The following is an 18183-nucleotide window of genomic DNA, read 5'->3' as shown; positions in this document are numbered from 1 at the left end:
ATCGTAGAAAGTCCCCTGTGTACAATATGTGGAGCAATATAACACACCACTATTTTTCACATGTTCATCATATACTAACCAAAGGAAAGTCATGTTTAAAAATCTCCCCTGTACACGATAACTGTACAGTTTATATTGTTTGGAGACAAATCTCACACCTTAAGTTTCAACAAGCATATCTTTCACCAAGTACACACTTTTATCGCTATCACCAAACGTTTTACACACTAACTGCAATATCGAACAAACTCTCCGTCTCTGCCTCGACTAAGTAACTTCTCCAACACGCCAATCTCTCTTTCCGTTCTATTCCATCGCTGCTGTTCTCATTCGGAACTCCTCGGCAATTTTTATCGGAAACAACCTCGGATGTATGCCGGTACATCTGTAGAAGTAGTTCGTAAAATTTTAAATTATTTCATTAATTAAAAGTACTGTTTTAGTTTGTATTTATTGAACTAAGTTTAAATTGAATGCCAGTGAAGTGTATTATTGTAAACATAATAAAGATTCTCAAGAGTTAAGTCATTAAGTTTAACTGCTACTTGCAGCGGACTTCAACATACCGATTTCTGAGTATGTTAACCGTCCATATACATCTGAGGTTGTTTTCGATAAAAACGGGAGCTCCGAATGTGCTGTTCTGTCTTCCGCACTACAAAATGTCATTTTTTTTTCATTGTATGCATATAGAAATATATGTATATAAAGTTATCCTTACGTCTCATTTACGTCAACCACTGTAACAGTTATGAATATGTGTATTTATTTTTCTTTTGCGTTGTATTGCAAATCATGAATCAAATATGATAAGATGTAAACTCTGGTATTTCACAACTCATGTCAACTCAACTGTGCAAGAACTGGTTTTATTATGTAAAGTCCTTTCTTTTGACAAATGAGTTAAATATGTATTTACGTTTGGATAGTCACATTTGTGGTAAATTTGTGCAAGTTGTTGAGGCAGTTTATATCATAATATCAAGAGCAAATGGTATGTTAGATTGCAGAACATTATTGGGTCTTCTGGGCTTGGTCAAAATAAACTACGACTGTATAGGGCTTTTAAGTCTGCATATGTAACTGAACAATATTGTATAATAATTTTGCCTCTTGCTCATCTGTCAGGTTTTAGTAAAATTAGACTCGGGGTTGCCCCGATTCGTATTGAAACTGGTCGGTATGAAGGCCTGAATTTTGAAAGTAGAATTTGCCCTTTTTGTGGAAATAATTCTATAGAAAGTGAGTTGCACGTTATGTTGCACTGTTTTACAATGATCTAAGGGAAGACTTATATACTAAGGCTTTAATGAAAATAACAATTTTAGTGATATGCAAGATAGTGATAAATATAATTACCTGTTTTCCAGCACAGATCCAACAATGATAAGGACCTGTGCCAAAACCTGTTACAGTATTTTACAAAGGCGTCGTTTTTTACTTTGTAAATAAAGTTACGCTTTTATTAGCATCTTCACTTTGTTTTATTATGTTGTCATGCTCTTAAACATTTTTTCTAATAAGTTCTATTATTTTAGCTCATTTTTTTATTATTTCTTTTAAAAAACAACTTTTAATTTATTTTTTTACTACTCGATATTAAATTTATAATGAAAAATTTAGCAAATCTGTTAGCTTTTAGAATACATGTACATAAATATTGTGTAGATATGTATAATATTACTGTAAATGGTCATGGACCATCTCTTATAATTACGAATGGAATTGCACTGAACTGTTTTTAAATGTCGTTTTATATTGCATGTGTTTTATGGTATTTGCAACGATGAAATATAAATAAAGATACAAACATGAAACTTGTCAATTTTTCTAATGATATACAGGTGAGAGACTTAGAAAAAAACCTATATGCTTACTTCGCAATTCTTGATATTTCATACTTACAAATTTTGACTACCATGATTGCTTTGTGATTATCTGTCTTCTTGCTATAATGTGTGTATTTGAACTTATTATATTATCAAAATAAATACTTGTTAAACCAAGTGTTTCTTCGCTCATATCATTAATGTCAAATGAATTAAACACAATAAAGCATTAAAGTGAAACTCTTATTCAAAATCAATACATACACATGTATAACAAACATAAATTTTAAGTTATAAACCTTTAACTACTTACTAAATAATGCATTTATGGAAAAAAAAATACTGATAACCATATTAAAACCGTGTATTTAATAGCTGAAAACGCAAAATTATTAAATGATTGGTGAATGCTAAAAAAATTACAGTCATCTACTATCGTCTCATAAGGTAGAAATACCGGTGTTTTCTGCACATTTCTTTCAAATTAAACTCGGTATCCTTCATAAGCACCATTGCTTTTGACATGTGTTCATTCCTTTTTGGTATATTAAAACAATTGTATTGAATGTATTAAATCTTATTTGGGAGTAAGAGTGCATCTGTAACGTTAATACGTTTCTTTTGTGCATTAATCTATTTTTTTCCTTTCAGTTTAAGAATGATTTTTTTTTTTTTTTAAGTTTTATAATAAATAAATGTACGATTTGCTGGCATATTGCCAATTCTGCCTTTTAATAGTTGAAAGATGCACTCTTATTCCCAAATAAGATTTAACACAAACATATAGCAATGTTTAAATATACCTAAAAGGATGAATAAATGTCGAAAACAATGGTTTTTATGAAGGATACCGAGTTAAATTTGGAAGAAAGGTGCAGAAAACACGGTATATATCTACCTTATGAGACGATAGTGGATCACAGTAAATCTTTTAGCATTCACCAATCATTTATTTGTTTGGTGTTTTCAGCTTTAAAATACACTTATATTTTCCATAAATGCATTAATTTGTAAGTAGTATCACTCAAAAATTATGTTTGTCATACATGTGTATGTATTGATTTTGAATAGAGTATCACTTTAAATGTTAACAAACATGCGGAGTGATACATTTTCTGACCAATAGAAACAGAGCAATGTTATATTCAACCTCTGTAATACAAACACATACGTGATGGGTATACTTAACAAGGTAAAGCATGTAATAAACATTTAATTTCCTTTAATTACAAGTGGAAACGCAAAACATATAATATCTCTGTTCATATCATCTTTCACCATCCATTTCCCTACCATTCGCATCTGCAAAAATAGAAACACATCAAATAATCATATTTAAAATGAACACTTATATTGCAGAAGAAGAAGAAGAAGAAGAAGAAGAAGAAGAAGAAGAAGAAGAAGAAGAAGAAGAAGAAGAAGAAGAAGAAGACGAAGAGTTAAATATATCATATATCTTATTATCTGGCATCTTTCAAAGATGTCTAATTATAAAGATAATTCCATTTAAACAAGAAAATTACACTAGTTTCAGGAAAACAACATCATTGAGTCCTCTATAATTCTGTTGTAAGGGCCAGTTGTCACTATTGCAGACAAGTTGAAGAAAACAACTTACAGAGTTGACGTCCGCGGGGCAGGTGACGCTAGCAGTATAGGTGTATGTTTCGCCCTTCACGATGGGGCACGTCACTCCGTAACCGCATGCATTAATTGGCTTTACCGGAAAGTCTACCCAGGCGCCCGCAATTTCTCCTTGACACTCATTCGTCGCCGTCGGAGTGTTTTCATCTACACAACAGGTGGAAGTTATTTTAAAGGGATTCGTTCACGTTTAAAAGTCAGACATTGTAAATGATAGATTTATGTGGAATGTTTTGTGCATATATCATTGTTTTGCTTTTCATATATTTTTGCCACATAAAATACATGTTTTTTCGTAAATTGAAAAAGTCAAATTGAAACATAAATTGTTTAATCAAGTGCTTTTATTGTTAACCTTTTTATTCATAAACTATGAACAGAGCATAGTATTTTGCCTTAACGTGTTAGTAACGCTTTTGAAAAATAAATACTTGTAGGCTTAGATTTATAACATTCTGCTCAAATGAGTATATTCCAGTTGCTGTTTCTTGTTTTTTATAGAGAATTATCAGTGCAATATAAAGGGTATTTTACTATTTGAAACAGTAGACATATCAGTTTAATATCTTTCATTATTTTGAAATATAAGCCTGCTTATAATTAGGGTACAGATAAAACAAAGTTATTTTTTTGCGTTTTTTTAACTTGGGAATGTGTGGCGACGTAGCCATTTATATAAAAAAACATCACTAATTGAGGCTGATATGTTTTAATAATCAGTACCTAGTTCATAATTATGCCTTTTTTGTTGTGATGATAAGGTCAAATGAGTTAAACATGTTAATACATTAAAATTAACAATTATTGTTTTTGCATCAACCTACATTGTTCGCCTTTAAATGGAAAAGAAATTTCACATCGTGAACACCAAGAGCGAGAACGCGTCTTACGCTGCTAAAATAAAGCTTCTGGTGCTCACTCGATGGTTTGGGGCGTAGCAATAACCAACGCTTCATAACATTGAAATGCTAAGTTAATATCAAGCAGTAGTCAAAACCAACCCACTGAAGTAACTTGAGACGTTTAATTCTTACTAGCTGTGAAGTTGATCGTTGCGTTGTATGTCTGGCCGGCCGTTATCTGGCATGGCTCATGTTCACACGGCCCAAGGTAAATGGAATGCACCGTTCCATGGCTACCTAAAATTAAAAATTTAACACATTCGGAAAACGACGGAACCTAAAATAGGAGGAACTCAGACTATACAATATTGTTTTCGATCTCATGTTCCGAAAACAGAAAGTATGTTTCATTTCAAAAACAAGATGCAATATTTGCTTGAAAAATCCTTTCTAAAAGATGAAAGATTGTAAAACGATTCATTATAAATATCAATATATAGGAGGGGTTGAAAATCGTTTTAAAAAAACATAATCGACATAAAAAGTCAAGCTCTTTCGATTAATTTTCGATTTTATAATTGAAGTTTTGTAATCATGTTTAAACCTAAGTGATATAAAATGAATAACAAGCTGCATCTTTATCTTAGTACAGTAAAACTGCGATCGCTCGAGGTCGCCGGGGACCGAGCCTAAACCTCGAGGGAACCGATGTTTCGAACGATCCGATTTTCAATTCTCCAGTTTGTTATGAAAAATATGAAAAAAGTGTATTTTAAGTATGAAGTAGTCTGTTTACTTAGACACAGAATATGTGTTGCGTTGTGAAAATCCCTCATATGTTCAAAGGCTGTCGTTTACTATATGTTTACTAAATATAAAATGGAAAAGAAATATCAATAAATCAATAAATATATATTTTTTTTTACAAAATGGCCATATTGCAAAGCAAAGTGACAAAAAGGAATTATTTTCAAAGATTCCTATGTTGGATTGATATGGTAGTGTTTATTCATATTTTTATTACTCATGTACATTTCTCACAACTAACTTCTAATAGTATCTTCTAAAATACCCATATCAACTAATATCGATCATGCGTTAACAGTGTAAAACGGGTTTTCATACCTTATCAATTGCCTTTCAACTGTCATTGCACTTTTTGCAACTTGCGAACATTTAAATACCTAGCAATTGTTTGGGTTTTTTGGAACACGCGTTCGGGAAAAAGACACTTAGTGTGAAATTATGACCTCGAGAGAGCCATAAGGTTTTGTGCATAATTTGTGTACTTGGGACCGAGAATATTGCTCGACTCCTCAACATAATTAGGTTTCGATGCAGTGTAGATAGAAATTAAAATAGAAGGAAAAAAGTTCGGGATCAAGCTCCGATCTCGAGGGAACGCCGGTTCTCGAACGACCGCTTGTTCGAACGTCCGCAGTTTTACTGTAGGTGCATTTAACAATGAATGAACATGAAGGTCAAATTCTTTTGCTGCATTTTTGTTATTTTCAATGATAAGCTTTAATATTTTAGCTAAATTCTAATTAATTTATACCCCTAACCTACCATAGTATTTTCTATATCTAGAGAATACAACCACAAAGCGATAACCGAATCCGAAATTATTCTTTCGATTGTCGGCGACTTCAATTGTACACGATCGATTTTCGATAAAATTCGTACCTAGTTTTATCCCTTATATATCATATACCAACAAAACATTAATCCACTTTAATGAATTAGTTTCTTACCACAGTCTGTATGATGTGTTAAAAGCACGCCGAAACAGCACTCTACAAAACAAAACAACACTATATAACTGGTTTTCATTTTGAAATTCCTTATCGTGTTATGGACCGAATGTCTGATGCTTTAAAAATGAAGAAAATTAACTAAGTCATGACAATTTATAGTCGATGTCCTAATCTGAGTTCTATTAGGCTACTGCCTCACTGCCAAAGGTCACGGTTATGTCATCAATGGTGCGATATGTCCATTGGACGATAACAATAGTTATTTGAGTGCTACATTTTTATACATACATGAAAAACATCGTAAGATTCCTTGTTCCATGCCATCGTAAGATGTCCATTGCATGATAACAATACTGAAATAAAATGTTGTTGTATTATAATTATAATTTATGCAATAACTCATATATCAGAATGGTTATCTAATGTTTTCCTCGCCAAGGGAGATTACCGCGTAGGAGATTGAAAAACATATAGGATATTGTTATGGTACCATGTAACCATCATGTATTCGGGGAAAAGTTGGTACATGTATTTAAAACCAAATGTATTTATTCTTGCATTAATTCATGTATCAGAATGCTAACGAGTAGGCAGAACTCTTAACTGCAATAATAATTATAACCTTGTTACTATAGAAATTCATGAAGGACAAACTTGTTCATGTTTGGAGATGGTGGGGCATATAAACATGTTCATATAATTAACATTTTCACGTAAATAGCAAGCCCAGTTTCATTCAGATAATTAGCTGATTAGCATGGTAGAGCATATTATATGTTTTTACTCTGTGATTCAAAATGCCTTATAAATTATGTTGATGTATACCTTTTGTCAATAAATTAAATAAGCGTGTTTTTTAAGATCAAGAAAAGTTAATACTGGAAAAAGTTATTAAAATGAACTCAACTGTCTATCTGTATATGTACATACCTTTGTGAGAAAGTAGATAGCAAAATGTGTTTTTATGCACCCTTCTTCAGGTCAATTAAAAAACATATTCAAAATCCTAGAGTGAAAGTTCATCACTTTTGTTGCGATGGCATTACCCATTGAAAATGTTTACTGAATGGACCAAATGTACAGTGTATTTCTATTTAAGTCTTATTGCGAATGACATATAAAGCCATACGCAAGTTTCTTTTGAGGAATGTTTACTTTGGGCGTAAACATTCGTGGCTCCATTGGCAATGTCTTTCAAGCAACATTTAAAGACATGAACACACATTCAAACGCACTTTCCAGTGATCTGATTCCCTGACGACTTTAAATCTGTGACGGTAAACATCTGCATATACCATCGCAAATTATGTCTCAGTTGTATTAATGCGCAGCAATCCTTTTGTTAGTTGTTTATATTTTGAAATGACATCAAATTCCTCCAGACAATCTTATAATTTGTATCGACTAACGCCAGAAGGACTATGCCAAAGAAACCCTTGTTATTATGACCCAATTTTCCTAACCCGGTGTCTTCTTACTTGCCAGGTGTGTGCCATCGAGGGCACCAAGAATATCGGGCATGCTCCACCTTCTCTCAAATTAGGCGGCCACCTCATGCCAGTCTGCTTGCGTCTTGGGAATAGCAAGAGTTCATCCTGATACCCCTAAAGCAGGGCAGTACACACTTCTGGGACAAAATGGTATAACCGTTCCGCAGCAACACGGAAGCAATACGCCAAGGAGGCGTACATGTCCGTAGATGTCATGAACCTCAGCGTCATCGTAAGCTTAGGCCAGCAGAAAGGGCGTTACGGAACCTGGCGTCCTTTTACTAAATGCGAAGCGTTAGACGCTGGAGTATGTCATCAAAAATTGTTGGCTTGACCCTCAAATACTTAAAAAGAGGTGACATCTTCATATCGGAGTTCCTGCTTTAATGTATGGCTTTGTCCATACTGAAGCGTCACGTTTTCTGATTGCAAAGAGTGGATGACTTCTTTTTCTTCACCGTCTCAAATATAATGCTAAAATTTTTGTATGAATTTTGAAGTGGAAATCGTGAAATTGTGAAGTTGAAATCGTGAAATTGTGAAGTTAAAATCGTGAAATCGTGAGTTTGTGAAGTTGAAATCGTAATGTTGAAATCGAAAATCATGAAAAAGAAATCATGAAATATTGAATTTGAAATGTTATCACCCCAGCTTTTTCGTAAATTTTGTGTAGAGTGAACCGTAGGGACACTGGAACCCGTTTAACGAAAGAAGCTTACTCGTTATTTCAAGAATCTTAAACTGTAGTTAACGTCGCCAATTTCACAGACATAAACACATATATTTTTCTTAACCGTGTGTTCATTTTCCATATCGGCTTAGTTCAATTCACACAAATATGTGGCAAAATGAATAAATCAGTGCACTAAGATACATTTTATTTATTTGTAAAATTGACAGAAATCTTAATTGAAACGGTCTGATGTATTTAGGTTATTATGTTTGACGTCTCATCGACTAAGTCTACCTACAGTCGAAATTCGCTATGTCGAACTCTGTTTTCTCAATGTTCTGGTTATGTCGAACTTTTTTCGAATGTGTTTTGTAAAGTTAGACATGTTTTGTTTATCGGTTATATCGAATATTTGTTATCTCGAAGTAGATGCCGAGGTCACAATTACTTCGACGTATTGAGTTTTGACTGTATTTCATGTTTGCACATAAATACGTCAAGGTTGAGTCCTGTTAGTGTTTTCTGAAAGTTTTTTCCAAAGTGTTTTGTCATAGACTACTAAGCGTATTGATGCTTTAGTTAACCGCGAGTTTAAAAAATGTACATGCTATTTAAGTTTAAAATATTTCTTTGCACTAACATTGAAACAACCAAACGCTTTACTGTGAAGAAGTTGCAATGGTATTAATAAACGTATTTATAGAATATCTATTAATAGTACATCCTAGTTAAGTACAATGAAGAAAACCCAGTAAAGTATGAAAAACTATAAACAAAAACTGAATAATAACAATTGCAATTTAAACTGATGAAATATTTATCCATAATAAAAATAAGATATTAAAACATGTAGGTTTTTCATGTTTCGTAGGAAGTACTTATACAATATATCATTTACACGGAAAGATATATAGTTGTCTGACATTTAAGTTCTTAGTTATTGTATCTTTCCCCACTCTCCCTTTCAATCATAATACATTACCTTCACTTTCCCCTGATTTCCCGCCACGTTATCCACAGACTGGTTTGCTCTTTCCCTTGTTACTCTGGCTTTACCACGACTCTCCCTCTCAGTCTACCCTTTTTTCACCTCACCCTGTTCGTTACACCTTACTTTCCCACTCAGTCTACCCTCTCTTATCTCTCACTCCTCTTAGCCTTCCCTTTTTGCATCTAACATTCATCTTAGTCTCCCCTATCTCATCTCGCACTCTTCACATTCCCCCGTTATTATCTCACACTCGTTTTCGAATCTCCCTCTCATCTCAGTCTCCCCTTTCTCATCTCCATATCATCTCAGTCTCCCCTTTCTCATCTCCCTCACATCTCAGTCTCCCCTTTCTCATCTCCATATCATCTCAGTCTCCCCTTTCTCATCTCCCTCTCATCTCAGTCTCCCCTTTCTCATCTCCATATCATCTCAGTCTCCCCTTTCTCATCTCCATATCATCTCAGTCTCCCCTTTCTCATCTCCATATCATCTCAGTCTCCCCTTTCTCATCTCCATATCATCTCAGTCTCCCCTTTCTCATCTCCCTCTCATCTCAGTCTCCCCTTTCTCATCTCCATATCATCTCAGTCTCCCCTTTCTCATCTCCATATCATCTCAGTCTCCCATTTCTCATCTCCATATCATCTTAGTCTCCCCTTTCGAATCTCCCTCTCATCTCAGTCTCCCCTTTCTCACCTCCCTCTCATCTCAGTCTCCACTTTCTCATCTCCTTCTCATCTCAATATCCCCTTTCTCATCTCCTTCACATCTCTGTCTCCCCTTTCTAATCTCACTCTCATCTCAGTCTCCCTTTTCACCATTTTTAAGCCTACTTTTTACCACTAAACTTCGTATTCGCCTCTCTTAGTGTTACCCACCCACACAAGCGTTTAAACGTCCCCTCTCCATCCCTTGTCTTAGAATGTTTGGCACCGTTCTTTATACACACACTCCTTTTCTACAATTTCTTGTGCATTCCCCTCCTTTAAGAAGTATATCATAATATCATTCCAAATGAAAACTTAGGATTTGTTGAGAAACGTGCAGTAAATATACAATATCACTTTCAATTAGTTTAGATACAATATTTTCAAGCGTAAAACCAGATTTCATTTGTTAGGAAGTTGAGTAAATTTCAGGATTTTTAAATCGAAAAGCTGCTCCCATCATTTAAGTACATTTTTTCTGCTAATATTGTTCTATGCTTGTGGAAAATACGCTTTGATTGTACTTAATGAGCTCAATCCTTTTCAATTTTATATCCGGTAATGTTTGATTGTTGGATGGATTCCAACAAATCAACGACCCAAATTTGTCCTTTCTCTCTCGCAAATCCCCTTCTTTGTGTCATTTACATTTTCTCGTGAATATAGGGTAAATCGATAGTTTCGTTTATATCCTTTATTCATAAGTTTACCAGCATTCAGTTAGGTGTAAAATGAAAACATTATACCATTTACGAAAATAAACAATTAGACAATACTAAAGTAATGACTTTACTAGTATTTTACCATAATAAATGATAACTAAGGAGTGGGTTGGAAACGTACAAAAATGTTACATAATATTACTTACAATTAGTCTTTAGGTACAACGTTTCGCAAGCGTATTTTTTTTAGTTAAAAAGATGAGCTTATTATACGAAGATTGATTTTTTATCCACTCTTTGTTAAAATGCCCTTTGAGTTCAAATTGAAAAGTTGTTTCTGTGACATAAAAATATTTGTGTGACAAACTGTGAATTAAGTTCATTTTCTGCATGGTTACGAAAATTAAAATGTTATACTGAAAATAGAAGCAATCAACACCAAAATCATGTTCATTTTTTCCGGAAAGTTTGTTTTATGGTTCGTTGGAATCCAACAAAACAACGATCCGAAATTGACTTTTTTCGCACACAGTATTCCATTCTTTTTGTCATTTCATAGACATTCTCGTTAATTTAGGTTAAATTTATAGGGTCGGTTACATTCACACATTTAAATAGTAAACGCGTATACATTTACATGTAAAAGCGCCAATCGAAATTTATTTGCTTAAACAATACCAATATTTTGAAAATATTTTCAAACGATTTCGTACAAAAACTGCTTGATAATGCATAGCTATTTGAAAGCACTACGAAAGCATTATTTTCAACTATAACTGTCCTGGATTTGTGCTATGAGAGAGGTTTGGCACACATTTTTACATACGAAACTCTTCCGATGCTTCAACTGATATGGTTTGCACCTTAAAGGTTATCTGCTGACGTAGGGCTATTTGACATCCTTTAAGATGGCGCCACTTTCAGTCTGTACGATAAGATGAATCTCCTCATGTCTGTACGGTTCGTTAGCATTTAAGGGCCAAAGATAAAGGTCACAAACTGTAATGAAATGCTGGTTTTGAACGTTCTTAATCATAAACTTAGATGCATTACAAATGTTCGATATTCCGTTTCAGACCGCTGAACTTTTTTTGCAAACGTTTAAGAAAAATAATAAATTTAGTAACAATACAAATGTTTCGATATGCCTTTTGGAGAGTACTGAACTTTTTTACAAAAGTTTAAGAAAAACAATAAATTTAGTAACAATACAAATGTTCGATATGCCATTTAGAGAGCACTGAACTTTCTTTGCAAACGCTTTGAAAATCACCAACATTCAAATGTACAAGGAACAATGTTTCGTGGATATATGACCGCACTAATTGTCTGATTCATTATAGCCTTTCATTAATATTTGTTGGCTTTAAACAGACTACTCTCTTACTTTCATATATTTCTTTCAGCCGATTATGCCGCAAAAATACTATGGCACTTGTTATGTTCGTGAAGTTTGACCTAAACAGGCACATCGGAATATATCACACCACTATGTAATCATGTACAAGATGGCCCGATTCAGCCATCAGCTGTTACTTGCGAGAGGTCAGTCACATAAGCCCTACAAACCAGAACGTAACACATCTAAATATGCTTGCAAGAATGCTGTAAGTCCTTCTATTAATAAGGATGTTACACCAGTCTCGCAGGGAGCTAGAGGAACTTTGTATAATAACTTACTTTGGTACATGAACTTTGCCTGTGTATATGCTCAACGGGATTACATATAAAAGCTTCATTGTTTTCAAGCATTCTGCACAACCATCTTTGGTCGCTAACGAACAGACACTAGTTATGTTTAAGTTCATCCTGTTGGTAACACTCGTGGCGGTTGCGGCTGCAGAGGTGGAACTGGTAGTGAAGGATTGCGGTAAGTCAATTTCAATGAGGAATACTTGTAAAATAATATGAACACTAATTCTTGAAAGTGACAATCTTATTCAAAATCAATACATACACATTAATAATTTTGTTTAAATTTTCCAAAAAGGATGAATAAATGTCGAAAACAATGGTTCTTATAAAAGATACCGATACCGATACCGAGTTTATTTTGAAAGAAAGGTGCAGAAAACACGGTATTTCTACCTTATGAGACTATATGAGACCACAGTAAATCTTTTAGCATTCACCAATGATTTAATATTTTTGCGTTTTCTGCTATTCAATACATGGTTACAATCTTGTTATCAGTAGAAGTTAAAGGTTGATCAGTCAAACTATATATTTGTTATGTATTGATTTTTAATAAGAGTGTCACTTTAACTACTTACTATATAATGCATTTACGGAAATTATTAAATACTGGTAACCAGATTGTAACCGCATATTAAAAAGCTGAAGACGCAAAAAATATTAAATCATTGGTGAGTACTAAAATATTTATTGTGGTCTATTATCCTAGTGATGGAAATATTTCTGCACCTTTCTTTCAAATTAAACTCGGTATCCGTTATCAAAACGTTTATTCATTCTTTTTGGTGCATTAAAACAATTGTTTTAAATGTGCGAAATCTTATTTTGGAGTAAGAGTGCATCTTAAATGCGACATGTGAATTTAAGATGCAATTTTGAAATATATTGGAGAAATTAAATGAACTATGTTTTGGAGACATGTTCCTAAAATAAAATCAATAAGGAATTTATAGTAAATTAAAGAATTGTACGGACGGAGAATATACCTTTGTAGCATAAACCGCAAATGACTTAAATAATACGGTATAATAACATTTTCTTTCGGTGGTGTTATTTATTTTCGAGGTATGGTATTTTTTATTACTATTACCAATATTTTACAATCAGCTATTACATATATCTAATTATTTTACGGTCCATGGAAAAATAAACACCACATAAAATATGTTCTTAGGAAACATGAATAAAGTGCGCGTGAAAAAGACCAGACGATCATGTGTGTGCGAAGGGAGAAGCATTATACATGTTATAGAACAGAACAGAACAGACAATTAAATTAAACTTGTACAACATTGATAACGATACATACGGGTTTTCATATATCTTTTATGGGGTTGGTTATTAATAAAAGATCTTTCTCATTGTGTAATACAGATGTGCTTAGTTAAATTTACATGTTCTTATTCGTAGGTTCTCATGACGCCATTATCAACTCCATCCGTGTGGACCAATGTGACGCGGAACCATGCATCGTCCATAAAGGCCAGGACTATACCATCCATGTGAACTTCACTGCTAGTACGTATTAATTTGTAATTATGTCCAGAGGCGGTTCCAGGATTCGACTTTATAATAATAATAATAATAATATCTTTATATAGAGAAGGTATATACACATTATGACATAATTACATGTTCAATCATAACAACATCATATTTTCAATGTGACCTTCTTTGAAAAAAACAAAAACAAACAAAAACAAATGCAATTGGTAAATCATAAAACATCTGCATAATTCATTCATAAGAGGGGATGAATTTAAGCTTGCCTAATAAGATAAAGTACGAACCGCATTAACGCTAATGGGTGATTAAGAAGTTTGATTTGGAATAAAAAAAGTATTCATCCATGCACGAAACGTTTCGTTCTTTCCGATCATTGTTTTAACACATTGAAAAGTAATTTAATATATTTTCTGTCAAACGTTCCCCATTAAATTTGCAAACAAATATTGCAAAACGAGCGAAAATGCATTTGAAAATGATTCGACGAGTTCCAGAAATTGATTATGTCGTTCGTTATTGATTGCAATAATTTAATTGTTGCACTCTCTCATTGAATAAGAGCGCTCTACAAATCAATTGGACAAAATTCGCATTCAATTAATCAGGGTAACAGTATGTTGCTTTGGTAGCTCCAATATATGTACTGGATGTTCCATGCACTCTTGTGTTCATTCAATAATATCTGGAGGGACAAGGGCAAAAACCTAAAAATAAACCAAAATAATATAAAAAGACAAACGAATCAAAGTCAAATATGCGCAATACTCTATTACAATAAACATTTCACATTATACGTATGTACATGGATATTATTTATAGAAAATATGGAGTAATCGTGTTTTTTTACATTTGCAATGATAAACCGCGATTTACTAAAATTCAACGTTAAGATAAAACTTCTTCGGCGTTGTTATTCATCTCTAAGATAAGATATTTTCTGAACACTGTAACATTCTACTATAAGGTTACCAATATTTGGGTATCAGCGATTAGGTTAATTATTAACATACACACTACAAGATACAAGAATCTTTATTTAAAGTCGGGTATGTGTTAACAAGAAACATTAGCTCAATGAACTATTTTCCGACATGAATAACAAACATACATTACATATCAAAACATAGCAATGAGCTTGTGACCTGGAAATAAAAGCATATAGTTTTAATTAGGTACAAAATATTGGAATACTTATTTACAAAAGTTGTTCCTTATTAGAGCCATGCATACATTTACAAAAAGTTAGATGGATTAGAGCACTGAAAACAGTGATAACATCAACACGTTATGAAACAACTACAAAAAGTTATAAACATTATTATATAGCTAGAACTTTTTGTAACTTTAACAAAAGATAATGGATTTGCGTTAATAGTGTGTGTTAGAACATTTTACAGTTCAAAGAAGTACCAAATGTAAAAAAATGAATGCGCATAGATGTGTAAGATGAAATAAAGCTTTATGATTAAGGGAGATGCAAATGGATGTGATGATGTTAATGTAAAAGAACGGAACATAATGAAAGATATATTTTATCAAGACTTGCACAACATACTTTTCCTGCAAAACACAAATATCTTTAATAGAAAATGTTTGGTAAACTACCTTTTCATGAACATTGAAAACTGAAAAGGAACGCGCTGGCGGTTCAAATCGGTTTACGAGCTAAGTTTGAACTTATCATTCAGTTTTGGGTCACCATTCATGCGAGGTTAGGAAAAGAAATAGCTTTTCCTTAAATGACCATTTCCAAGTTATTTTAACATTCCGTTTGTTTCCTCTTTACAGCCCGAACAGTTCAGGAGGCCCACAATGTTTTGCATGGCGGGATTGGGTTCCTGCAGGCGCCTTTCCCTCTCCATCCAGAAAACGCCTGTCAGGGCTCCGTCCAGTGTCCAATTGTAAGCGGACAAACGTATGAATACGTTCAGACCATGACGTGTCCATCTTTTGCTCCAAGCGTAAGTGTTCTATTCTCCTTCAGGATAAACATTTTTTATTTTTTATCATTATTTAAAAGGCATACCGCATTCACAAGATAGAACATACGGTATAGAATGAGGGTCGTATAAGGAAAAGAATCCGGCAAAAAAGCAAGTTTGAAAACTTTGAAAACTTTATTAAAAATACTAGTACATACCCTGAAACCGGATTATCAAATTCAGTCATTTTTTTGAATATTTTTAGTATATGTAATTATACAGTATACAGTGCATATTTAATTTTTTTATATATTTTCAATATTTTTTCACAACTTTGGTATTGTAATTTTTTGGTTTGGAATTTTTTTTTTGAAAATCCGATGCCAGTGGTAAATACTATGCTTTGTAACCGAATGAAAGCGTAAGTGTTCATAACTTTTCATGGATTACTCCTTTGTTGTGTTTTGTCATTATTATTATTTGGCAGTCATACCCATTCACTAGACTGAAAAGATCGTATAGAACTAGAGTCGTATAAGGAAAATAAATCCAGCCCAATAAGTTAGTTCTTACAAGCTCTATTAACCATGCTAATGAATGCTGGTGCCTTGTGACCCAGTGACATTTTGGTGCCATATAACCAAACGTTGTTTGCTGATTCTTAAGTCTTTAAATTAATGACCAAATGTACCTTATACATTACGTCATTGTTTTCTTTTGCATTTTCTTTTTACTTCTTTACTTCACCTAAAATAGGACAGGACAATACTTTTTTTATTTATTCACAAATGTTGTGTTTGCTATGTCCTTTATCTAAGTTTGAGTACTTCATAATATTCACTCAGTGCTGAGACCGTAGGTTAATAATAGTGTGTTTACACGTCTGACAAGAACTCGTATGGGAGTTGTACTGCATAAAGTAACTGTAAGGGAGGTTTCCAAACATATACACACGTAGAAGTTTAAGCTGCACTCTCACAGATTGGCCGTTTTGACAACTTTTTTATTTTTTTATCTTAGAATGAGCAAAATTTTGAGTTAATATCTGCAAACCAGTGATTCAAGACTGCTGACAAAAGATCAGATCGCAGATATTCATATTTCTGTTCGAAAATTATTGTTAAATGGCTTAAAGTGTTTCTAACGACCATAAAGAAAAATGTATAAACATCATTTTTTGAACATTATGATTTCAGATACAGGTTCTTGCCCGCTGGGAGGTCAAGGACGAACACCGTCAGGACATCTTCTGTTTTACCACAAAACTCTCTATACGCGGTTAATTGACTTTCATATTTATAGTTATATTGATGTTTTCAAAAAAATAAAAAAAATCTTAGAATTATTGAATCCGTTGTTTTCTCATTCGTTTATCCAGTAACTTACTAAATTCTCGTCGAAACTTGTTTTGTTTCATTGTCGGATACCCCGATACACACTACGCTAAGCTTCATTGTGTACCATTGGCAATTTGGCTAGGAAAATCTCGTGATCATGAATAATTATTGAGGCTATTGCATTGGTTCCGCAATGTACAAGGTGCGTTACGGTTGAAAATATGCTGGCAATTGCGGAGTTGAACCGGGTCCGCCTTCTCAGTTCAATATTATTTGGCAGTAGTCATGACCACACGGCCATGCAGGTTACTGACAGTATAGAGTTATTTGAGTGTAACATTCGAATTCATCTAAGAAGAGTTGTCTCTCCTGCCTCATGCATATTCATTAAAACGAATTTTGTCAGTCAATTGTCCCACGGTGTGTATGGTGTGTAACGGAAGAAAGTACTGTTGTTGCCGACGATGGTAATGCTTGTGCATTCATTTGGATACCTAGTGTTCAAATACGTAGAAAACGCGTACTGTATTAATTGAAGGACAGCGTGTCTGTTAGGTTATTGTACGAAGCAAAAGTATGAGCCTGAGCATTTACATAAATATACAAAATTTAAGTATAACCTAAAGTAACACTCTTATTCAAAATCAATATAAACAAATGTATAACAAACAAACATTTTGAATAATAAACCTTTAACTACATACCGAAGAATGCATTTATGAACTTATTACTGACTGGTAACAAGATTGTAACCGAACATTAAATGGCTTATTAAACGCAAAACTATTAAATGATTGTTGAATGCTAAAATATTTACTGTGATTTACTATTGTCTCACAAGGTAGAAATACCGTGTTGGATGTAGCTTTCTTTTAAATTATTTATAAAATATTTGAGTTTGAAAACCGGTGTCAGTGCCCGGAAACTCCGCATTCTCTTCAACTTCCTCATCGTCACTGAACGTGTCACAAGTTAATACATCCTAATTGACAAAACTGCGTAAAAGTATAAAACAAAAATCCAAAACAGTGGACAGAGATTACTTTTTCAAACAATGGGGGAGGAACTGTTCATGTTAATAATTTTATGAAAGAAAGAAAAACGATTTCTTCAGAAATAGACTTTTAT

At 33.4% G+C, this 18183-nt stretch overlaps 2 protein-coding genes across 2 annotated transcripts; one reads left to right on the top strand and one right to left on the bottom strand.

Moving 5' to 3' along the window:
- Positions 1 to 3041: 3041 nt before the first annotated feature.
- Positions 3042 to 7593, bottom strand: LOC128208712 (NPC intracellular cholesterol transporter 2-like). Its single transcript, XM_052912261.1, has 4 exons — positions 7551 to 7593; positions 4508 to 4612; positions 3448 to 3620; positions 3042 to 3131 (listed from the first exon to the last, which is right to left on the bottom strand). The coding sequence occupies exons 1-4, from the start codon at positions 7591 to 7593 to the stop codon at positions 3042 to 3044; spliced, it is 411 nt and encodes a 136-aa protein (XP_052768221.1).
- A 4796-nt stretch (positions 7594 to 12389) lies between these two features.
- Positions 12390 to 17001, top strand: LOC128208711 (NPC intracellular cholesterol transporter 2-like). Its single transcript, XM_052912260.1, has 4 exons — positions 12390 to 12465; positions 13701 to 13808; positions 15585 to 15763; positions 16921 to 17001. Exons 1-4 carry the CDS (start codon positions 12390 to 12392, stop codon positions 16999 to 17001), a joined length of 444 nt encoding a protein of 147 aa, XP_052768220.1.
- The last annotated feature ends 1182 nt before the right edge of the window (positions 17002 to 18183 follow it).

This window comes from Mya arenaria, chromosome 11 (assembly GCF_026914265.1).
Source record: "Mya arenaria isolate MELC-2E11 chromosome 11, ASM2691426v1".
Lineage (NCBI taxonomy): Eukaryota > Metazoa > Mollusca > Bivalvia > Myida > Myidae > Mya > Mya arenaria.
Note: the sequence above shows the minus strand (reverse complement) of the source record. Positions and strands in the feature narration are given on the sequence as shown.

What these genes read in the sequence shown, in the direction of transcription:
- LOC128208712 (XM_052912261.1), bottom strand. Translation starts at nt 7,593, where the DNA reads ATGCCCGATATTCTTGGTGCCCTCGATGGCACACACCTGGCAA. An exon ending in CGATGGCACACACCTGGCAA is followed by an intron (nt 4,613 to 7,550) that starts GTAAGAAGACAC and finishes TTTTAATTTTAG; the next exon opens with GTAGCCATGGAACGGTGCAT. An exon ending in AACGATCAACTTCACAGCTA is followed by an intron (nt 3,621 to 4,507) that starts GTAAGAATTAAA and finishes CCTGTTGTGTAG; the next exon opens with ATGAAAACACTCCGACGGCG.
- LOC128208711 (XM_052912260.1), top strand. Translation starts at nt 12,390, where the DNA reads ATGTTTAAGTTCATCCTGTTGGTAACACTCGTGGCGGTTGCGGCTGCA. An exon ending in ACTGGTAGTGAAGGATTGCG is followed by an intron (nt 12,466 to 13,700) that starts GTAAGTCAATTT and finishes TCTTATTCGTAG; the next exon opens with GTTCTCATGACGCCATTATC. An exon ending in CCATGTGAACTTCACTGCTA is followed by an intron (nt 13,809 to 15,584) that starts GTACGTATTAAT and finishes TCCTCTTTACAG; the next exon opens with CCCGAACAGTTCAGGAGGCC.